The sequence below is a fragment of the Lissotriton helveticus genome, chromosome 3_1, assembly GCF_964261635.1.
Source record: "Lissotriton helveticus chromosome 3_1, aLisHel1.1, whole genome shotgun sequence".
NCBI classification, from domain to species: domain Eukaryota; kingdom Metazoa; phylum Chordata; class Amphibia; order Caudata; family Salamandridae; genus Lissotriton; species Lissotriton helveticus.
This window is the reverse complement of record NC_136061.1, coordinates 616,992,692-617,015,134: the sequence shown is the minus strand read 5'-3', so window position 1 is coordinate 617,015,134 and position 22,443 is coordinate 616,992,692. Positions and strand designations below refer to the sequence as shown.

Genomic DNA, 22,443 nt, shown 5'->3' with positions numbered 1-22,443 from the left:
GGACAACAGGCATAGTCCAGAAATATATGTGAATGCCATACATGTATGTGTGTAATCACGAAACCAATATGTAAGACATAAGTATGGCAGGGATTTCTATGCATTGATAAGTCGATGTAGAACTTTGGAATGTGTAGATGTATGCTATGTATTCCAGTATTCACGTTTTTCTTTGTTAACTGGGCCCCATGAAGCACTAAGCAATATATCATTACTTGCCTTAGTATTCAGTTCATTACTTTTCTGTTATTACTGTAAGACCTAAGGGGCTCATTTAGAGCGAGGCAGGTGGGCCAGGTGTTCACTGGGATAACGTAGGGGCTGCATCCATCAGTCGCTCGGCAACCCGCTCCACATATTTCTACACTCACAAAAACTGCATCCTTTCAGCTACACCTACGCCCATGCCTCTTGCTTAAGGACTGAAATGCAAGCTCTTGCTCTCACACATATTGACACTGACAATGAAATGGTGGCTGGTGTCTCCAAGTCTGCTGTTGCCCCCCCTCAAAGCTGTCTTACACCTGTCTTAGAAGAAGTCCAAATACTTCACACTACAGCTCTCTTCTTCTGCGAGCGAATCACTGGTTCCCTATGGAAGGTAACCTGCTTCACCAACAAGTCATTACAGAACAATGTATACACCTACATAAGGGAGAAAATACGAATCCCAGGTGGCGAAAGAAACCTGGCAAGCAAATCCCATTCACCATCTATATTCCAATTTGAATTCCCTCTGAATCTCATCTCTTCCTCTCCTATCGACAGCTTAAGTGAGACCCTTTACTACCGGTCTCACTTTCAACAATATGAACATGTGACTGTATTTTCATATTCCACTTTTCCATTTCTAAAATTATCATTTTCCGTAAATAGTATTACTCTGTCCATTTGACTAGGTCTCAATCAATCAATCAGCATTTGAACAGCGCAGCACTGTCACCACTTAGGGGGTATCTGGGCGCAGTCAGTGCGACGCCTCACTCAAAGAGCCAGGTCTTGAGTTTCTTCCTAAAGTCCACCAGGGAGGGGGCTGTTCGAATATGGAGGGGCAGGTTGTTCCAGGTCTTAGCGGCGATGTAGGAGACTGGGATCCATCTGAAGATTCTGCGGAGTGTGCGAAGGGTGTGGAAACAGGAGGAGGCAACTGCTTTGACTTGTCGTTTCACTGTTGAGGATGATGCCTAGATTGCATGCATGGTCTGTAGGTGTGGATGTTTGTCAGAGTTCTGCTGGCCACCAGCTGCGGTCCCACACGTCTGTGTTCTTCCAGAAGATCAGCACTCCTGTCATGTCGGTGTTGAGTTTAAGGCAGTTGTCTCTCACCCAGTTAGCTAGTTGTCCTGGCATCAAAGATGTTGATTCTGGTGGTGGAGGGGTCTTGGTGAGTGAGAGGATGCGTTAAGTGTCTTCTGCATATAAAATTCTGTTGAGGCCTTCAGATCTGACAATGTCTGTTAGGGCGGTCATGTAGGTGTTGAATAAGTTGGAGCTGAGGAATGATTCTTGGGGTACACCGCATAGAATGTCCTTAGGTTCAGAGGTGAAGGGAGCCAGTCAGATGCTCTGTGTGCATCCTGTGAGGAAAGAGGCGATCCACTTGAGGGTATTTTGCTGAATGCCGATGTAGAGTCTGTTGATTAGGTTGTGGTGGGAAACAGTGTCGAAAGCAGCAGAGAAATAATTTACAACAAGGGGTGGTGATGGACAGAGTCTCTGAATTAAGCAGAGTACTCTCACCCAGTCAAGAGATCAGGGCTAGATCCAACACCGTTTTTTAGCTCATTGCACCATCCCAGTTTCAGAACCTGGCTGTATGCAAATTAGTCTGTCCCTGGCCCAGTGCATCATGGGAACAGGGCAGACCAGACTACAAAAGCCAATTCTTACACTGGGAAGGAAACAAGCTTCCGGGGACCGGTTTCTGCCATTTCAGGCGTCTTCGGCCCGGCTTGCTTGAATCCTGATGGTGCAATGAGCAAGGGACTCACATCTGAGTATACCCTTCCACGCTTAGGGTGGACAAAATAATTTACAACAAGGGGTGGCGATGGACAGAGTCTCTGAATTAAGCAGAGTACTCTCACCCAGTCAAGAGATCAGGGCTAGATCCAAAACCGTTTTTTAGCTCATTGCACCATCCCAGTTTCAGAACCTGGCTGTATGCAAATTAGTCTGTCCCTGGCCCAGTGCATCATGGGAACAGGGCAGACCAGACTACAAAAGCCAATTCTTACACTGGGAAGGAAACAAGCTTCCGGGGACCGGTTTCTGCCATTTCAGGCGTCTTCGGCCCGGCTTGCTTGAATCCTGATGGTGCAATGAGCAAGGGACTCACATCTGAGTATACCCTTCCACGCTTAGGGTGGACAAAATAATTTACAACAAGGGGTGGTGATGGACAGAGTCTCTGAATTAAGCAGAGTACTCTCACCCAGTCAAGAGATCAGGGCTAGATCCAACACCGTTTTTTAGCTCATTGCACCATCCCAGTTTCAGAACCTGGCTGTATGCAAATTAGTCTGTCCCTGGCCCAGTGCATCATGGGAACAGGGCAGACCAGACTACAAAAGCCAATTCTTACACTGGGAAGGAAACAAGCTTCCGGGGACCGGTTTCTGCCATTTCAGGCGTCTTCGGCCCGGCTTGCTTGAATCCTGATGGTGCAATGAGCAAGGGACTCACATCTGAGTATACCCTTCCACGCTTAGGGTGGACAAAATAATTTACAACAAGGGGTGGTGATGGACAGAGTCTCTGAATTAAGCAGAGTACTCTCACCCAGTCAAGAGATCAGGGCTAGATCCAACACCGTTTTTTAGCTCATTGCACCATCCCAGTTTCAGAACCTGGCTGTATGCAAATTAGTCTGTCCCTGGCCCAGTGCATCATGGGAACAGGGCAGACCAGACTACAAAAGCCAATTCTTACACTGGGAAGGAAACAAGCTTCCGGGGGCCGGTTTCTGCCATTTCAGGCGTCTTCGGCCCGGCTTGCTTGAATCCTGATGGTGCAATGAGCAAGGGACTCACATCTGAGTATACCCTTCCACGCTTAGGGTGGACAAAATAATTTACAACAAGGGGTGGTGATGGACAGAGTCTCTGAATTAAGCAGAGTACTCTCACCCAGTCAAGAGATCAGGGCTAGATCCAACACCGTTTTTTAGCTCATTGCACCATCCCAGTTTCAGAACCTGGCTGTATGCAAATTAGTCTGTCCCTGGCCCAGTGCATCATGGGAACAGGGCAGACCAGACTACAAAAGCCAATTCTTACACTGGGAAGGAAACAAGCTTCCGGGGACCGGTTTCTGCCATTTCAGGCGTCTTCGGCCCGGCTTGCTTGAATCCTGATGGTGCAATGAGCAAGGGACTCACATCTGAGTATACCCTTCCACGCTTAGGGTGGACAAAATAATTTACAACAAGGGGTGGTGATGGACAGAGTCTCTGAATTAAGCAGAGTACTCTCACCCAGTCAAGAGATCAGGGCTAGATCCAACACCGTTTTTTAGCTCATTGCACCATCCCAGTTTCAGAACCTGGCTGTATGCAAATTAGTCTGTCCCTGGCCCAGTGCATCATGGGAACAGGGCAGACCAGACTACAAAAGCCAATTCTTACACTGGGAAGCAGTAGAGAGTTCGAGGTGGATCAGGGCCACAGTCTCACCATGGTCGAGGAAGGTTCTGATGTTGTCTGTGGCAGCTATCAGGGTGGTCTTCAGAGCTGTGGTTGGCCAGGCATCCTGATTGGGAGGCATCAAGGAGGTGAGTTTGTTCCACGTATTCAGTAAGCTATTTGTTGATGGCTCTCTCCAGTTCTTTGGCCGGATAGGGAAGCGGAGAGATCGGTCCATAATTTTTGGGTTCGCTGGGGTCAGCAAGTGGTCCTTTAGGAGGGGTCTGACCTCTCCGTATTTCCATCTGTCCAGGAAGGCTGCTGTGGTGGTGGAGGTGTTGATGATGCTGGTGAGTTTTGTGCTGATAGGGTCAGTTCAGATGTTGAAAAGATGATGAGGGCAGGGGTCGGTGGGTGCTCCTGAGTGAATGGCTGACATGATGGCTGTGGTGGTCTCAGTGGTGAGTGGCACTGAGCAGGATGCATTGGAGAGATTATGGGTTGTTTGTGCTCTTCTGGGCGGAAATAGCAAGGGATCCAAGGCAGGCTGGCGTGCCTGTGTTGCAGGAGAAGCAGCAATGGCAGCAGGTGAAAGGTTTTTTCGTTGATCATGGGTAGGAAGTGCAGCAGAAGTTATTTCGATGTCTAGGACCAACAGCGGTGTAGCAATGTGTGGCAAGAGGGCCATGGTTCCTGGCACTGGGCACGGTCCTGGCACAGACAGGTGCAGTGTGGTCTTGCCTTTGGTGCAACGTTTTCTACACTGCAGCCTCTATTAAGTAGGTCCTGGGGGGGAGGTTTGGGTGGCGAGAGATAGAAATACATTTAATAAATACATAAATGAATAAACAAATAAATAAATAACTGAGCTTCCCGCCAGTTCATATTTTTGCTAAAAGTAGTTCAGCTGACATGATGAGAACACTTTAAGCGAAATTGCTCAATTGGCCATTAGCGATATGGCAAATTGGATGACCTTTTAGAGACAAAAGGGTTCATTTATTTAGTGTCAGGAGTCTCATTTTTCCCACAGGGTGACAGAGTAAATTACTCCATTGCTCTCATGGAGATGCCATCCACCAAATTCAGAAATTACCCCAAGCTTGCAGTCATTAATAAAGCATTGCCAAGAACAGCAGTTTGTGTCAATGCTTTTTGCTGGTGGTTCATGTCCACAATGGCGCAATGAAGATTTCTACATTCATACTTTGAAAGAGAGGAGAGGCAAGATGGCCGCTACAACGCTGTAGGGAGCAGTCGCATTGTGCTCTCTCTCCTGTCACACAGTATCATGTGGGTAGTCTGAAGAAAAGATGTTCTTGCTGGGAGATTGGTTGACACAGAAGGATTCTGACGGAGGTAAAGGAAAAAGTCGCCTCGTACAGATAGCGGTGGCAATCACACAGAAGTGGAGAAACTGGTTTAACGGAGCCCTACATCAGAGATTAATGATGTCCCAGCGCAACAAGGAAAAGCTTGGGCCGAGCAAGGGGACCCCAGTAGCTTCAGCTACGGGCGCTATACCGAAAACGGCTGCCCCAGGTAAAAAGCAGACGTCGGCTCCAGGGATCGGGATCGTGATCTCCAAAACTCAACATAGGAAAAATGAGCTGGCTGATAAGAAGGGACAAGCGGTAGAGGCTGAGATGGATACAGAGGCTCTAAAACAACAGAAGGAGACGTCGTTAGCTAGAGCGGCGCTTACAAAAGAGAAGGAGAAACATAGAACGCATAGGATAAATCCCCCCCCCCTCCCCCCCCCTCCAAGGACGCGATGGGTATGAGCAGCCTACCTTGACGGAATCCTTCTCTGCTAAATCGAGTATCGGAGGCCAGCAGCAAACGGAGAATGAAGCTACCGGCATTGAGCTCCACACGCCGAACGTGGAAGCAAAAGACGTCCTCGAGGACGCAAGTGGAACAGTTCCCAGGCAACCAGCGAAGCCCTCACAGTTTCACACGCATCAAGCGGGAGCTGCCGGTTTGGAAGAAAAAGAAGTAGTCTCGATCACGGTGAGCAGTGGAGAGTGTGGGGAAGTGAATGGGGAGCTGGGGGTGCTGGAAAAAATGAATAACACACAGATGATGGATGCGTTACTCTCAGTAGAGGCTGGATTAAACGCGGAACTGAAGAGCAACCGCAAAGCTAAATGGGGCAGTTTGATGAGTCTAGACTCACAGCAGCAGGCTAAGAGCAGAACCGCTAGAGGGGGTTCTCCAGAGTTTTATTCTGTTAACGAAGGGTCAGACTCAACAGACTTGAGTGAGCAGGAGGGGGGCAGTACTACTGAGGTCACCACAACCGGTTCAGATTCAGATAATTCTGGACACTCAAGGGATAAAAATAGCCAAAGGAAAAAAGGAAAAAAGAAAACAGGAGCAAGAAGAAGCAGAGAAAGTAATAAAAATAAAAAATTGTCCTGGGACTATACAGCGACCTCTGGGATATATCAAGAGTCTGGGGATGGAAATGGGGCTGGTAGTACACCCCAAAACATAACTATGGAAATGATGTTCAGTACCTTAAAACAAATACAGTCAGAGGCCAGGGTGGAAAGTCGGAGGGCAAGGAAAGATACAAAGAAAATACAGGCGTCAATTAGAAAATTGAACAGGAAGTATGAGGTGGTGGAAGAGAGGGTGTCAGAAGTGGAACAGAGGACAGGAAGAATGGAGGACGAGATGACGGACTGGCAAGACTTTAAAAATGAGCAAGGGAAGAAAATTGAAGATCTTCAATGGAAGATAGAAGATTTTGAAAATCGGCAAAGACGGAACAACATAAGGCTACTTGGAATTGAGGAGGGACTGGAGGGGCAAGACCCAAGGGGCTATGTCATCAAACTACTGAAAGGAGCTTTCCCAGACTCCCAGTGGCAGTGGGAATCGGAAATCCAAAGAGCGCACAGATTCCCACTTCTAATGAAGAAAAATCATAGAGCCCAGCAGAGTACATTGCCAAGAGCAATGCTTGTGTTCGTGGGGAACTTTCTTGCAAGACAGGAGATTATGGACAGAGCAAGACCAGATGCCAAGAAGACTTTTGACAATGTTACATTTTTCGCTAGACCTGACTTCTGTCATGTGACAGTTGAAAGAAGATGGAGGTTACGGCAGTTGATTTCCCCCTTTCAAAATGTAGGCGCAGAGGCGTATTTACTCTACCCAGCAAGGCTAAAGATTGTTAATCGAGGGCAGATTAGGGTGTTCACGTCAGAGATTAAAGCAGGAGAATTCTTGGCTGAGCTTACGGAACAGAGAGGGGGGGGGGGAAATAATAAAGAAAAGAACACATCTAAAACAACATAGAACATGATACTATTGAATAACAGGTAACATGTAAGGGCAACAGGCAAGGGCAGGAGAGAGAGGCGATCCTACAGCTGAGGAGGCCACACATAGGTCAGGATTGACCTATTTGCCCGTAAAAGGGGGGGAGGGAGTCAGGGGGAGGGGGGAGAGCTGGGGGGGAAGAGGGGGGGGCAGGAAGAGTTCGACATATGGTTAAATACAACACGCAAGAAGGAAACAAAGAAATACAACGCATTTGAGGAAAGAGTACCGCAGGCAGAAGCTTATGGGAATAAAAAGTGTTATCAATTGATGGAAAAATATAAGATCTGGCGATGACTTTGAGGATCGCCTCTATAAATATATGTGGTCTCAATAATGGTGGGAAAAGGCAGAGAGTAGCAGCAATGCTAAGAATGCTAAAACTGGATATAATTTGTCTCCAAGAGACACATATTGAAGGAAATAATAAATTTTTACTGGAGCAAATGGGATTTGAGGTGCTAGCTTCTACCAGGCAGGATACCAAGACTAAGGGGGTAGCTATATTAGCTAAGAAAGGGGTATGTAAAATAAAAAGAAAAAAAGAAGATCAGAGCGGGAGATGGGTTATAATTGAGGGTGAAACTAGTGCAGGATGCTGTACCTTAGTGTCGATATATGGTTCTACAGAAGATGACCCTGAGGTTATTGAATATTTGGATCATGAACTGTCTCTTTGGCCAGAGCCAATTATTTGTTGTGGGGATTTGAACATAAATGGGTTGAACGGTTTGGATAGGATGGGTATGACGGGTGGTGGGGCGTACGGAGGGAGGAAGAAGAAGGTTTGTAAGGCTGTATGTGATCTTATGAGACATAATTCGTTGATCGATCTATGGGCACAGAGCCATCCACCTGGTACGGGTAGTACATACTACTCAGCACCTCATCGTCTGGTTGTCAGATTAGACTATTTTCTGATTTCTAGTATACTAGTAGATGGTAGCCAAATAGAGAGACTGCCTAGGATGCTATCAGACCATAACCCACTAGTGCTGTCACTACCACACAAGATAGCAGATGAGAGGAAGACTTATAACTGGACTTTTGAGAGGGGACTTCTTAAAGATGAGGGATATGTGAAAAGAATGGCAGCCTGGATTGAACAATTCTGGGAAACTAATAGAGGGACAGCAACAACTGCTATGGTCTGGGATGCCTTTAAGGCAGGCATCAGGGGGGAAACTCTCTGTTTTACGTTGCAACGAACTAAAAAAGAGAGAGAGGAAATGGAAACAATGATAAGGGAACTAAAAGAATTAGAAGACCTCCTAATATCAGCAATCACCAAGCAGGATCCGCTGGAAGATCTATTGCTAGATATAGAGTTAAAAAAGGCAGAGGCAGGTGAAAGTGCAGCAAGGAGGGCTGCGGCCAGGTATTTAGTCAAAAGAGAGGAGGGATATGAGTACAATGAGAGAATTGGGCACCTCCTTGCTATTAGAACTAGGCAGAAGGCAGCAGTGGGAGAGATTAAGGAAATTAAAAATGAGGTAGGAGTAGTGGTGAATAAAGTAATAGGCATACAGGATGTGTTCAAGAGATTCTATACAAAACTTTACGAGCAGGATATAACTAAAACAAAATCTGAGATCATAGAATACCTAAACGTTATAACGCATCCAGTATTGGAAGGGGACGAGAAGGAGAAATTGGACACGAGCTTTACATTACAGGAGATACAGGAAGCTGTGAAAAGTTTACCCTGTGGGAAAGCTACCGGCCCAGACCAGATCCCGGCAGAATTTTATAAAATATTTTGGGATATATTAGGGAAAGATATGCACGAAATTTTTATCCAAGCACAGAGGGGAGAGTCAATACCACAATCATGGGCAGGGGCTGATATCATTGTAATTTTAAAGAAAGACAAGTCACCTCTAGAACCTGGGTCATATCGCCCAATAACACTTATGAATTCGGATGCTAAAATATACACAAAATCACTTGCACTTAGGTTAAGTAAGGTTATAGAGCACTTAGTTAGCACATCGCAGCACGGTTTTATTCCAGGGAAGGGCACTACACAGCACACAAGGCAAATGATCACGATTATGGATGCTATGGAGGTTGCAGGGGACCCTGTCGCGGCTATATTTTTGGATGCAGAGAAGGCCTTCGATAGGGTCTCTTGGGACTACTTATGGGAGGTAATGGAGCAGTATGGAATTGGTAGAGGGTACATCAGAGCAATACAGGCTGTCTATTCCACCCCTACGGCCAGAATAAGAATAAATAAAGGGTATACCAAGACTGTACAGATACAACGAGGGACACGACAGGGTTGTCCAGCATCACCACTACTGTTTGCCCTTTATATAGATCCCATTTTACGGAGACTAGAAGAAAACAATAGGATTTCCCCAATCGTGCTACATGGGAATAGATATAAAGTATTTGCGTACGCAGATGATGTGGCTGTCATCACTAACAAACCAAATATAGCAATTCCAGAGATAGAAAGAGAAGCATTAAACTTTGGAGCACTTTCAGGATATAAAATCAATACAGGAAAAACCCAGATAGTACAGAATAACCATATGAGATTTCAGGATAGTAGGGTTGTGAAGGAAGCAACGTACTTAGGAATAAAAGTTACGGCAGATCTGGATGTGTTGGTAGACCTTAACATTAGACCACTATTAAGGAAAGTCAAAGAGAACACAGAAAGGATGCATAGATTACATTTGACATTAATGGGAAGAATAAATGTAATCAAAATGATAACATTCCCTAAATTTTTATACCTGTTTAGGGCAATCCCGCTATATTTTGATCACAGTTGGTTCAATAAGATAGAAGCTACGGTAAATTCATTTATTTGGGCACAGGGGAAAACCAGAAGAGCATATAGACATCTTACATTACCAAGGGAAAGAGGAGGGTGGGGGGCGCCTGATTTTAGATTTTATTATTGGGCGGTAGCTTTGCAGTACTTTCAGGGATTAATTGGTGGTGGCAATTCCGAACAAGGAGGTAGGGCACAAGGGTTTTTCAATGTTTACACGGTGTTGATGGGGGATGGGGCACTAAATGGATTCTTGAATACAGTTGATTTTACATACTTTAAGCACACAAGATTTAAAACTCTTAAAGCTGCATACAATATCTGGATGACGATATCAAAGAAAATAGGGATAGGAAGATACAACAGGTACACACGGTTGTATAATAACAGATCCCTCCCGGGGGAGATATTTAGAGATACAGTAATGAAGGAGTGGGATGATAAAGGGATCAAGAGAATTGGGGATTTACTGGATCAACAGGGCGGAATTATGCAGTTTCATGAGATACAAAACATTTTTAGGGTAGGGAATAATAGCTTTTTTAAATATCTTCAGGTTAGAAGCTACCTCGCAAATAAGCAAGGTGGGTCTTTGGGTTTTGGCTCATGCCGCATAATGGATTATATAGAGAATAGCAGTCATTGCACAATTCGTTGTCTATATGCAGAACTGGGCAAGTATAAAAGTGATGATAGGGATAAATATGTGAGGAAGTGGGGGGAAAAAATTGGTTTAAAACCAGAGGGCTTTCAATTATCGCTTGATTTGGGTCGAACCACTTTATGTTCTACAACCTTACAGTCACAGCACTACAAAACCTTGTACTCATTGTACTATACTCCGGCAAGGATCGCACAATGGGGAGGTACAACAGGAACCACGTGTTCTAGGTGTGATGCTAATGATGCAGATATAATTCATGTATTCTCAAAATGTCCACAATTGTATTCTCTGAAAAATGATATTGAAAAATTTATTGATGTTTCACTAGGTTATAAAGTTAAGCTGACAGATGAATTACTGTTGCTGGGGGTGGTGACAGGGGAAGATGATATTCCTAGTGAATTTATGTTTATGGTAGCCGCGGTATTTCGTATATGTGTTGCAACATTATGGCTTGATAGGGCACCACCAACATTTCAAATGTGGATTGCTAGACTACTGGCAACATATAATTTAGAGAAAGCAATTTATGACAGGAAAGGGAAAAGAGGTAGATCTTTGGGTAAGAGGATTTGGAATCCAATTGAGAATTGGAAAAGTAGACCGATAATGTAGGGAGGGGAGGAGGTTAGGAAGGCTTATAAAGTAAAAGATATTAGTTGGAAGGATTTGGAAAGTTGGAAAATATTGGTTATAGGAATTTGGATGTTTATTTTTCTTAGTGGGAAATGAAAGATGTCAGTATTGTGAATATTTAACTGAATAATGCGTGTTGTAAATGTAACCGTGATCTTTGGAGAAAATAAAAAAATTTATTATAAAAAAAAAAAAAAAAAAAAAGGAGTCTCATTTTTCCCACAGGGTGACAGAGTAAATTACTCCATTGCTCTCATGGAGATGCCATCCACCAAATTCAGAAATTACCCCAAGCTTGCAGTCATTAATAAAGCATTGCCAAGAACAGCAGTTTGTGTCAATGCTTTTTGCTGGTGGTTCATGTCCACAATGGCGCAATGAAGATTTCTACATTCATACTTTGAAAGTCAATAATCTGCAGTGGGGTGAAGCTAAAGGCTTTGGCCGATGAGGGTTCCACAAAACCAGTTAGCCTTCTGACAAAGAGCAACAAAACAGGATGTACTCCTGCAGAAAAGAACATAGAGGAAGCTACAGTGGAGTCAGGCCGACCAGGGATGCACCTTGGGCAGATATGCGCGCAGGTATGTCCTTGTCTCCTCTCGGTTATCAGAGCACACTTTGGCAGAAAATTCTCCAAGTACCATATTTTGGATTTTGGCTGCTTAGTCATGTTTAGCACCACTTCCAAGGGCCCAGGACTAGAAAGAACCACTTGGAGGGTTATCTGTCACTTCAGTCCAGATGCGCTTTGCAAGTTGTTGGGGCTTTGTGTGTCCCTGTACCTCTGAACAGGCAGCTCCCAAACTAGCCCTGGAGTCACTCAGGTTGTCCTGGGTTCAAGAAGTAAGGCAAGTCTCAAGCAGCATGTCAATCCACTGAGGGCATATGGCAAGCTTCAAGCAGCACGGCACTCCTACTGGAGCAGCAGGGCAGTCCTCTGAAGTTCACAACAGGCAACAGACAGCAGCACAGTCCTTTGAGTATTCTTTACAGGACCAGAAGGGAACTGAATGGGTCTCAGGGTCCTAGGTTTATAACTACTAACAACTTTGAAGTGGGAGAAATGTCTAAAGTCTTCACCCCACAAAAGGTCCTGGAATTGTCTGCCTCCCTACCCAGGCTCCTCTGGGCCTGTGGGGGTCACAAAAGGCTAGTGTGAAGTTGTTTGTGTATGTCCTAATGTAACTCCTTTGAATTGTAAGTGGGGCTATGTACAGCTCCATCCATACCATCCTCTCACAATGGACCATCTCCTTTTGTATGCTAGTCTTATTTTGTGTGATTGTCTCTGTGAAATACACAAAGTCCAACTGCCAAATGCACCCAGTCATGTGACCCAGGATGCAGGCTACAGGCACTAAATGGTTAGGACAAGAAAAGGTAAACTTTCTAAAAGTGGCATTTGCAGGATTGTGACTTAAAATCTGACTTTACCATTAAAGAGGGTTTTAAACTACAATTCCTTAGACACCAAACATGACATTTATACATGTTCCCAAACAAAAGTGATCACTCATCTCATTAAATGCAATAAGGTAACCCAATGTTATCCAAAGGAAGAGGTAGGCCTCACGGCAGTGAAAAATACATTTGTGACATTAAAGACTTAAAAGTATATGTCCGACTTTTTAAATACAATGTTCCCTGTTTAGGGACTGCCCTAGGGGTGACTTATATGTATTAAAGGGAGTTAGTTGTAGGTTTTAGGCTTGTAAAAAAGTTTATTTTGCCAAGTCAACTTGCCAGTTTAAATCTGCACCCAGGCTGCAATGGCAAGCCGGAGACATGGTTGAAGGGGCTACATAAGGAGATGTCACAATGTGTGCTGCAGGCCCACTAGTAGAATTTAATTTACCGGCCCTGGGTATGTGATATACCCCTTTAATAGGGAATTGAAAATAAATTAAATATATCATTCAGATGTAAACCAATTTTACCATGTTTTGGGAAGTGAGCACGAACACTTTAGTGAGAACTAGCAATGGTATATAGTGCATATAGTCCTAATGTCAACAAAAACAAATTCAGCAAACTATGAGAGAAAAAGGCAATGGTGACATGTCTAACAAACACACTCTTGCAGATTCTGGTGAATGTGGCAGGCACAACTCTGTCCAGAGCATTGCCAATCCCTCCATACCTAAATCTGGACCATCTTCAGCAGATGCTTCTCCAGGAAGCCTGGCCTTCAAATGGAAGGAACATCACACAAGCTCTGATACACGTGCTTCAAGTCACCCTGAGGAGAGAATTATAGCAGAATTCCCCCATGTACAGTTTTGTCACTTAAAATGACACCAACCAGTCATTGGAGGCATTAGAAATGCTGATTAAGGACTAGATTTCTTGGAATGCAGAGGCCAGAGACACTGCCTTCAACTATAGTACAGTAGTAATCAAGATATTCTCAGTCCTGAATCTGATAGAAGCTACATAATTAACACACATTCTGAGCAATGTACTCAGCACTTATCAGGGCTGTGCTGACATTGTGTTAACCATACTTATCGTATCTCTTTCCTTCTGTTATGTTATGTAAGAGAGATACGATAGCACTTGTAATCAGGTGGACGGTGTATCCACCAAACTCTATATCAGGCCCTTGGTACTTTGTTGAGCTTTTAAATGTTGTGTTCACACTTTTACCCCCTAACTATTACAATTGCCATTGGTATGGCACTGTATTATTGTTAGTAGCAGATCTCCATTTCTGTTCTGTCTTCGTTTCATCCTTGTCTCTCCTCTTGCACTTCTTCTGTATCTTGACTTAACCAGCTCCTTGCCATCATGGCGGTGCCTGTTGGAGTTCTCCAAGTCTTTGTCCTTTGCTGCCTCCTATTCCTGACTCTCTACATCATTGCTGAGAGTCTGCATGCTTCTGCTACCATTTCTTTCAGACCCCTATTTTGGAAGTACTTCCTCTTCCCTTCTTTCATTTCCTCCAAAGTGGAAGTTCTTTTCTTCCACTTGTCTCCTCTGTTCTGTGTATTCCTCTAGCTGACTCTCCCCTTAATCTTCTTTTTTCTTCATCTTTCACTGCTCATATTCCACCCTTAAAATAATTTAGATACCAATGATTGAAATGACTCGTAGCACATTCTCACACAAGCCTTCAGTCTCTCAGCCTAAACTATTGTAATTGTGTCCTCTTTGGCCTCCCTTCCTCTCCTATCATCTTACAAATTTTACAGAACTCATCAACTCCCTTTATTTTTAGTCACTATTGCATTGTCCACTCTTCCACTCTTCTGGTCAATAAGAGACTTCATAGCAAATAACTTCCATCACTTTCAAACCCATCCATGGCTCTGTCCCATGCTATCAACCACGTTATGTATCCTCTCACCTGTTCTCTGTTCTGACTCCAAACTTCCCCTCTCCTCTCTGCACCTACTCTAATTTCTGCCACTTAGATCTATGTGCCTGTCTGTTCCTAAATGCTCATGCCTTTGACATTCATCTTTTTCCCACTCCTATATTATCCATATGAAATTGAACATATACTCATTCAGTCACTTCCCTAACATGCTTCCCTCATGGCACACACATGTCCCATGTTTCTATGTTACCTGTGCATTATGCAATGTATCTTGCCACTGTGTACTTTTGATTTGTCGTTCACTTGTGTTGTGCGTTTTAGGAAAAAGTACCCTAAATGTAAAATAAATACAACAATCCGTGCATCATTGGACTTTAGTGCATCATTGGTTCCTGCACTATGCACAGATCCGGGGGCTGTAAGACATAACTTCTGCCCCACCATATGGGTTGAACCCAATGATGCATACATTTTAGTACATTTAGTGATGTTTACTGCATCACAGTACATGCCCAGAAAAAATGACCCTGTAGTCATAGTTAATTAGTAAAGTAAGGGGCATATTTACAAGGGCTTATCGCCACCAGATCGTCGCTTTTTGTGACGTTCTGGTGGCGATAACACCTTTGCCTTTTTTACAAGGCAGCGTTAAGCCACATAATGTGGCTTAATGCTGCCTTTTAAATAATGCCCATTTTATGCATCACTTAGCGTGAATGGGGCGGGTTGTAGTTGTTGCAGTGGGCATTACGCTGCAACACCCACTTCTTTTTGACGTTGCTCTCTATTTACAAGGGTGGCATAAATATGGGCCAGTGCCAAAAATAAGACCAGGAAAAACCTGGTCTTAACCTGGCATAATGAGGAGAAATTAAATAAAAATGAAATGAAAATGAAATGATGAATTTCTCCTCGTGGTTGCTATTTTGTATGTGTGCTGCATTCTGCGGCATACATAGAAAGAGAAAATTGCCAGTAGTGATTGTTCAGATGCAGGTAAGTGTCCATTCCTGCACATAAATAATCACTAGAAAATGACGAGTTGCAACTTCCATATGTGCTGAGAATTTACAAATCGCTAATATTGATTGTTTATGTGCAGGAAGGGACATCATTCCCTGCAACACAAGCACCCTTGCACTAAGAAGCAAGGGTGCCTGCATTGGCTCTAGGCAGCTTAATTTAGTGCCAGTGCTAGAGGAAACACAGGGGCGTGCCACATTGTTGTAAATACGGTGCAATCCTGCATTTTTAAGCTGCTGGAGCACGGCGTTATCAATTATGGCTTAGCACCGTGCTTTAACAGTTTCCTTGTAAATATGCCCCTTAGTTTGCCTAAACCACTGGCAGGGTTTGGACACGTCAATCCAAGTGGTCCTAGTACGTTAGAATAGCTGTTGTTCCTGTGCTATTTAAGATGATTCAACACAGATGCATGAGTTCCACTTCCAAACTTCGATTATACCCCTATTGTTTAAGATGTTCTCCGTGCAGCACTTTGTCGTGGCAATCAAAGTGAGTATGTACTTTCACCATAACTTTTCATAATGTATATGGTTTTGATATCAAGGTTGGGAAAGTATGGTATCCTGCTTTTGATATTTTATAAGGATTGAATAAATACATATCACTATCACATTGATGTTACTTTGTTAGGTTGCTATCTTGTTATGCTACGGTAGGTCATAACATATAATGATCTCTTATATTGTTGTTATTTACTTTACAGTCAACCATTTCCAATGTTCCCTTAGTGCTCTTTGGCATTTGAAAATCTATTTATAAATTGCTCCACTAGCTGGTTGCTCCTTTGGGGAATGGGTTTGCGGTAAACCATGGGTACTTGCAAACATATTCCCAAAGGTAACTAACTGTTATCGAGGGCCGCATCAATGACAGTAGGATGGCGATCTAGAACCGGCGAGGGGGGCGGTAAGGTGGCTATAGGGGAAGTTAAGCATATACATCTGTGGCTGAATTTCACAATGTAAAACCAGAAAACCTGGGATTAATCCCAGTTTCTCCAGTTTGCCAGATTGTGTGATCCTAGGCAATTGTGTACTGCAGTAGACACTACCTGTGTTTGTGTGTTAGCCTGCATTGTATAATTAGCCCGCATGTATTGCTTAATAAAGCTTATACCAGTGCCCTGCCACTACTGCACTGTAAATACGCTAAAATAAAAGGTAGCTACATAACATATGGTTCCTAGAGCACCAGAATATAATTGTCACGTTTGTTGTTTTTTTTTTGCAGACTTTTGGATTTAAAAGAGGCACTGTTGAACCAATCAGCAGTCAACCCATATCAGTCACTCCTGAACTGCTTAGAAGATTCAATGACTTGGTTGGCCAATCAATCACAAGGTACCCATTTGTTCACCACTAAAGTGTTGAAGCTGGTTTCCTTTAGTATCCGAGAATCTCATAATCTGGTGCTAGTTTCACGGGGCAGGCATTTCTTCTACCAGAGACTTTCATAGTGTCTTCCTCCATTTATGAAGTTATCACTGTAAAATATGCAGTATTAGGCTATGTGCCAACTTGGCAAAGAAGAAACAGAGTTTCGAACTCCCATGGCTGACTCACACAGGCTCACTTGGGTGGACATTTATGCAAGCATTAAACCTGTACCATTGACCAGTACTTTGTTCCTATACATGTACTGCTATACATGTACTGCTAATGTGTACTAAAATGCATAGTAAATATTTCATGGAAGTCGTACAGTAGCTACCTGTGTCATGTCAATGTACCTATGTTCAGAGGCAATATTGTGCAGCCACTTCAAATGGACTTGTAAGGACAATGTTACAATTAACTTCCTTTAGAGCTAACTCTGATTATTTTGATATCGATCAGTAACTACATTGTCTTCATATTCATGTGTATCCAGTAGGGTTTTCAGATTGACTAGACAATATTCAAAGACTTGGCATTGAATATGACTACATATACAGTTTCTTTCCTCATATTCTTTGAGGATATCCCTAAACCCTGATAGTCCTTACTATTTGGTGGGTTGATAAGCTTAGCTCTACCAGGAAAGCTGCATGTTAAGAGAGGTGATATTGCGACTAAACCCATTTTGGCCTCTAGCAAAAGGCCTTTTTTGTATGATCACCTCTAGATCAAAACAGCTGTTTTTGCTTCTGTGCACTGGGACTCTGAAAACCAGACTCCCCGTGTATGTCCTCTGACCCCTAAACTATGTCAAGATTGACTACACTCCTAAGTGGCACCAGTGGACTGAAGCACACTAGAGGGACAGGGCTAAACATCACTGCAGGCCTGCCACCAATAATACCCTGGTTGTGCAGGATTACACTGCAAATTTCAAACCCTTTTTGACAGGCCTAAAACCCTGCTTTTAATTATGAATAAGTTACCACTAAGTAGACCGTAAAGGCTAATAAGGCAGAGCACAAGGTATATAAAGGTAGGAAATGTAAAGGTTTAATGTAAAACATATCCTTACAGTTACAATGCCCACAAAAGCTATTCCCCTGCAACAGGGTTAGCTCTGACAGAAGAAAGCATTGGGATATGTTACATTTAGAGAATATTTTATCAGCTTAGGAACTAGTTAGCAAGTTTGTTCTTTGGTATTTTAAAATATTTATTACAAGCACAACTCATTGGTAAACTCAGATTTGACAAAACATTTTACAAAAATTATTTTTTTAATGACGTTTACCCTGCCTAAAACCTCCAGAAGCCCATTTTCATGAGTTTTCATCTGTCATCCAGGAGCTGATTAGCACCTTGATGAGGTGTGTACTTGCTCCCAGGGCTCAAAGGCATTGGTGTGAAGAGACATTATGTTCCTCTGATAGGATGACCATCTGGGCAGTGCCCAAGAACTTAACTTCAAAAGGGCTTCCCCTGTCAGAGGCAGACGTAGCTAACACATGGTCTTTCCCACTCATTAGTCCTTCCAGTCAGCCAGGCACCAATCCAATGAAAGAGAAGTTGTTCCCAGAACCGGGTTGGAGGGACCGCAGAGGAGGGATTGCTCATTTCCCTGACCACTCTGTGGGCACAGGAGCTCTGCACAAGGAAGGGAAGAAAAGTTCTGCCAGGTTGGATTTAGGTAGAGAGCAGCACTGTGGGGTTGTTTTTAGCAGTAGGGGGCAGGAGTCATCCCCATCCACAGGCTAGTGCCAGGCATACATGTGGCACCCCTGGACATCCTCTTCAGTACATTACTGGACCAGTAGAATGACTGCACCAGCTGTTGAGACCTGTGAGGGGACCTTCTCCTGCTAGCCCCCAGAACATAGAATCAGACTCCAGGGGTCAGTTGACAGACCTCCTGTAAAGCTACAGAGACAAAAAAGCTGTAAAAAACCCACTTTTGTGAAACAGGCCAGCTGACCAATTCCAACCGGACCTGCCCTGATCCTTGATTGTGACTATTGTAGTAGCCCTGATCCCCATTTACTGTTCTTGAGGTGGTGGCTTCTGTTGTAGTAGCCCTGATCTCCATCTACTGTTCTTGAGGTTCTGGAACCTTTGGCTGGTTTCAGAGTGTACTCCTCCTGCCTACACCCTTAGACCTGGGACTTAAAAACGTTCTACAAACTTTTTATTCGAGAAAAATCGGGAGACTGAGCACAACCTGCCCAGCCGATCCACTGGGCTTGACTTTGCGGTAGCTCCTGTTAAGTTCTTCTCTCAACACTGGAATCCATCAAGGTCGAGGCCTCTTCGGTTCCAAACTGTAGCTTCATTGATGCCACTATTGAAAGAGAACTGATCTGAGCCAGAACCTCTGGGATGTGAAAATCTGAACATCTCCTGCTGGAGCTTTTCCCATCTTAAACTAGAAGGCTGCATTCCGACGCCAGAATCTGTCGACATTGAGCCCTTCTCTTTTTGTGTCAACCCCCTTGCCTGTTTTATGAAAGACTGTCACTGTCAGGAGGTTGCTATTCAACTGGGACAAACTGGTCCCTGTATCTGACCCATGCTGCATCACTGTCAGCCTTAATTTGCACCTAGGTACCGGACAAGCGCAACCAGATGACCCCAGTTTGCTCCAAACCCCTTTTGGCAATATTTTAATTTAAAACTTGAAAAATGCAAACACCCGGTTCCTCTTATAGGATATGTTTCATCTTGTTCATTACATTATTTTCTAATTTTTTTAATTGTATTGGAATTTTTATAGAGTTGTGTTTCCTACTTTGTAACTGTTTTTTGTACTTTTAAATGCTTTACACGTTTTCTTAAGTTAATACTGTCTGCTCTTTGCCATAGTTGCCAGGGGATAAACTCAGGTTTAAATAACTGAAACTTTACTGGACAGAACAAGAATAGTGACATTATTACTTGTGGTGGACCACCACCCGCCCCAACTGATAATCCACTTTCTCACTCTGTCATTCTGCACACAAGGGATGTATGCACTATTGGAACTGTTATTAAAAATAACAGTATTTTCCTGTTGCAAGATTTTTCTGAAAGATGTGGCATTCTTATCAATTTATTAACACAATTACCACTTTTCAGAGAATCGGGAGGTAATATTTCAGCTCATCCAGTCTCTTCTTGCCCATAATTATACATTTGAAGACATCTCCGTGGTTCCAGAAGTCCTAGGACTGAAGGTAAGCAATAATCACATTAATCAGATGACAATGTTACAGAACGATGGAACAAAGCCCAAGTACATGCACATACCATTAGAAACTGCAAGGAACTTCCTGGATCAAATTCAGTTTATTTTCAAATTAACTCACACAAAGCATTTCAGATCGAAACAATGACCAAATTACTATCTCCTCCATTGACATTCACATCACATTTGTAGTAAATACTGAAGAGTGAACTGTAAGGGTATGTAAACTCCCTGTTTCAGTTTGCCTCATATGTTGCAGTTTTTAGAAGTATGTAAAGTTTGCAAAAACACTACAGTATCAGAACTAGATGAATTTGCCTTTAATCTATGTTCATTTGTGAACCCAGAAAGGGGAACATGTTTCTAAATGAGTTGAAGCCTGACCCTATCAGTACTGGGATCAACACCCAGCCTTTTATCTAGTTCATTAAAATAAATTTGGATCCCGTTTTGCGAAGGGTTTAAATTAATTCTCCTCTGTGACTCTTGTTAACTTTACTCTTCATTCAAAGATGCTCTTCACCCGTGTGGAATTATTTCTTTGGATAGTTGGGGTGATAGATCAAATCATCACATGTCTGGCCATTTAACAGATCTGTACAAAAGACCGAGATTCCCTGACAAATCTTCTACTTTGGTTAGATTTAGTGGTGACACTTCCTGTCCATTGGTTTGTAAACCCAAGCATCATGAGCTGTTCCTTAGAGCAGCTGGTTATCACAAAGAGCTTATTGTCTGGAAATTATTCAACTTGAATTTTCCTGCAACACTTTTACATATGTACAGGAATTATCTGAAATCAGGAAGAGCTGGCCAATTCTCACAGTTTGTTTCAAAATAGCACTGAGCTGTGAGCTGTTCATCCATTCTTCATTTTCTCCCATGTACTACTCTAAATACCTTTCTTTCACTGCAACTAAGATTAGTCTGTTTAAATAAAGATTAGGGGCCTAGTCATAAACTGCATTTTGAAGTATGTAAAGCATTACTACAGTATCAATACTCACATACTACAAACGCTATTCACAAACTTACAGCAGGAATCCTCTGCCCTATCTTTTCTGTGCAGAAAGCTTCACACAGAAATAGTGCTTAGAAAGGTTCATTTGCTTATATATTTTATGTTAAGAAATGTTTCAAAGAATGATGATCTTTGATTATTTTCCCTATACTTTTGCATAGGGAGATCTTCACCATGGCGGTGGAGATCTCCACCTATGTGTGCAAACTTAACAGTAGTGAATTTGCATTTGTAAATACTGTTGTAGGATAGTCCACTACCTGATTTAAGGGGGTGAGACATATAAGTCTACCCTTACGTGTAAATCTACACTCAAAATGGTGAATATTAAAAACTGTAGAGTTACAGCTCGGTGTAGTAGTAAATATACTTGTGAGTAAATATGCACTCCTTTGTGTTTTTAAAGCATCCTCACTGTACTAGGACTAAACTTCTAAATAGTGAAAAGGATCCATCACTAACTCAGCAAATTAACTGAAGGACACCAAAATCAAAGAGTGAACTTTCTAATTAATCCTGAAAATTGATGGCCCTCATGGTGATGGTGCATCATTATTGTGTCCAGGAGTTATAGAGAGGCAGGCAAATCATTCGAATTTGAATGCGCATATTTATTCACACATATGAGGCCTGCACCTTACATAGTATCCTTTATAGCAAATTGATCCATAGATGTTTCTAGAGTTCTAATTTCAAGAAAAACACACCACTTACTAATAAATATTATTACAATCTGATTTTACTGCTAATAAATAAATGTTCAGTTTTCATATAGGAATTTTGTGGTTGGACTGGCCTGTTTCTAATGTTTGGCTTATAAGGGAGTAAAGCACAGAGAGATTAGGCAATTTATGATCGATCACACAATTTAGTCAAATGAGAAGCTGAGGTTAGAAACGAGCATCTCCTGGTTCCAAATCTCACAGCCCAACCACATGTGTACAAACAATACATTTAACACAGATCTTGATTCGTTATGGATTACTGAAAGTGCCTTCAATCATGCGCTATACAAATGTTGATTACCAGTTATAAACAGGTCAGCAGTTCATTTAAGATTACATGGTTAAAGCATTTCAGTGTTTGGGGGCCACTACCAAAAAATGCTTGGCTAACATTTATGTCAGAACCAAAATTGCAACACAGAGTGTTTCTGAAAGTAGCAGTCTAGTCTAGTAGCAGAACAGGAAAGTTGCAAGCCATAGGCAAATTGGTGCACAGTGCATCCTCGTTCCCAGGGGCCTGTGGTAAAGTAATCCTTTTCTCTCTATCCCTCCTCTGTCTATTTCTCTATCTCAACCTCTCCATTCTCTGCCTACCTCAACCTCAACCTCAACGCCCTCTACCTTTCTGCCTACCTCTCTTTTACTCTACACATATCTCTTGCGTTATTACCTCTCTAGCTCCCCAACTGACCACACCTCATTTTACCTCT

The 22,443-nt window shown here is 42.9% G+C and overlaps 1 protein-coding gene across 1 annotated transcript in view; it reads left to right on the top strand.

The window, feature by feature from the left end:
• Nucleotides 1-22,443, top strand: part of ABCA12 (ATP binding cassette subfamily A member 12) — a 644,885-nt gene that overhangs the window by 316,983 nt on the left and 305,459 nt on the right. The window contains exons 14-15 of the mRNA XM_078680598.1: nt 16,622-16,731; nt 19,879-19,976. Coding sequence (XP_078536724.1) covers nt 16,622-16,731; nt 19,879-19,976 — 208 coding nt within the window. The remainder of the gene's footprint in view (nt 1-16,621; nt 16,732-19,878; nt 19,977-22,443) is intronic.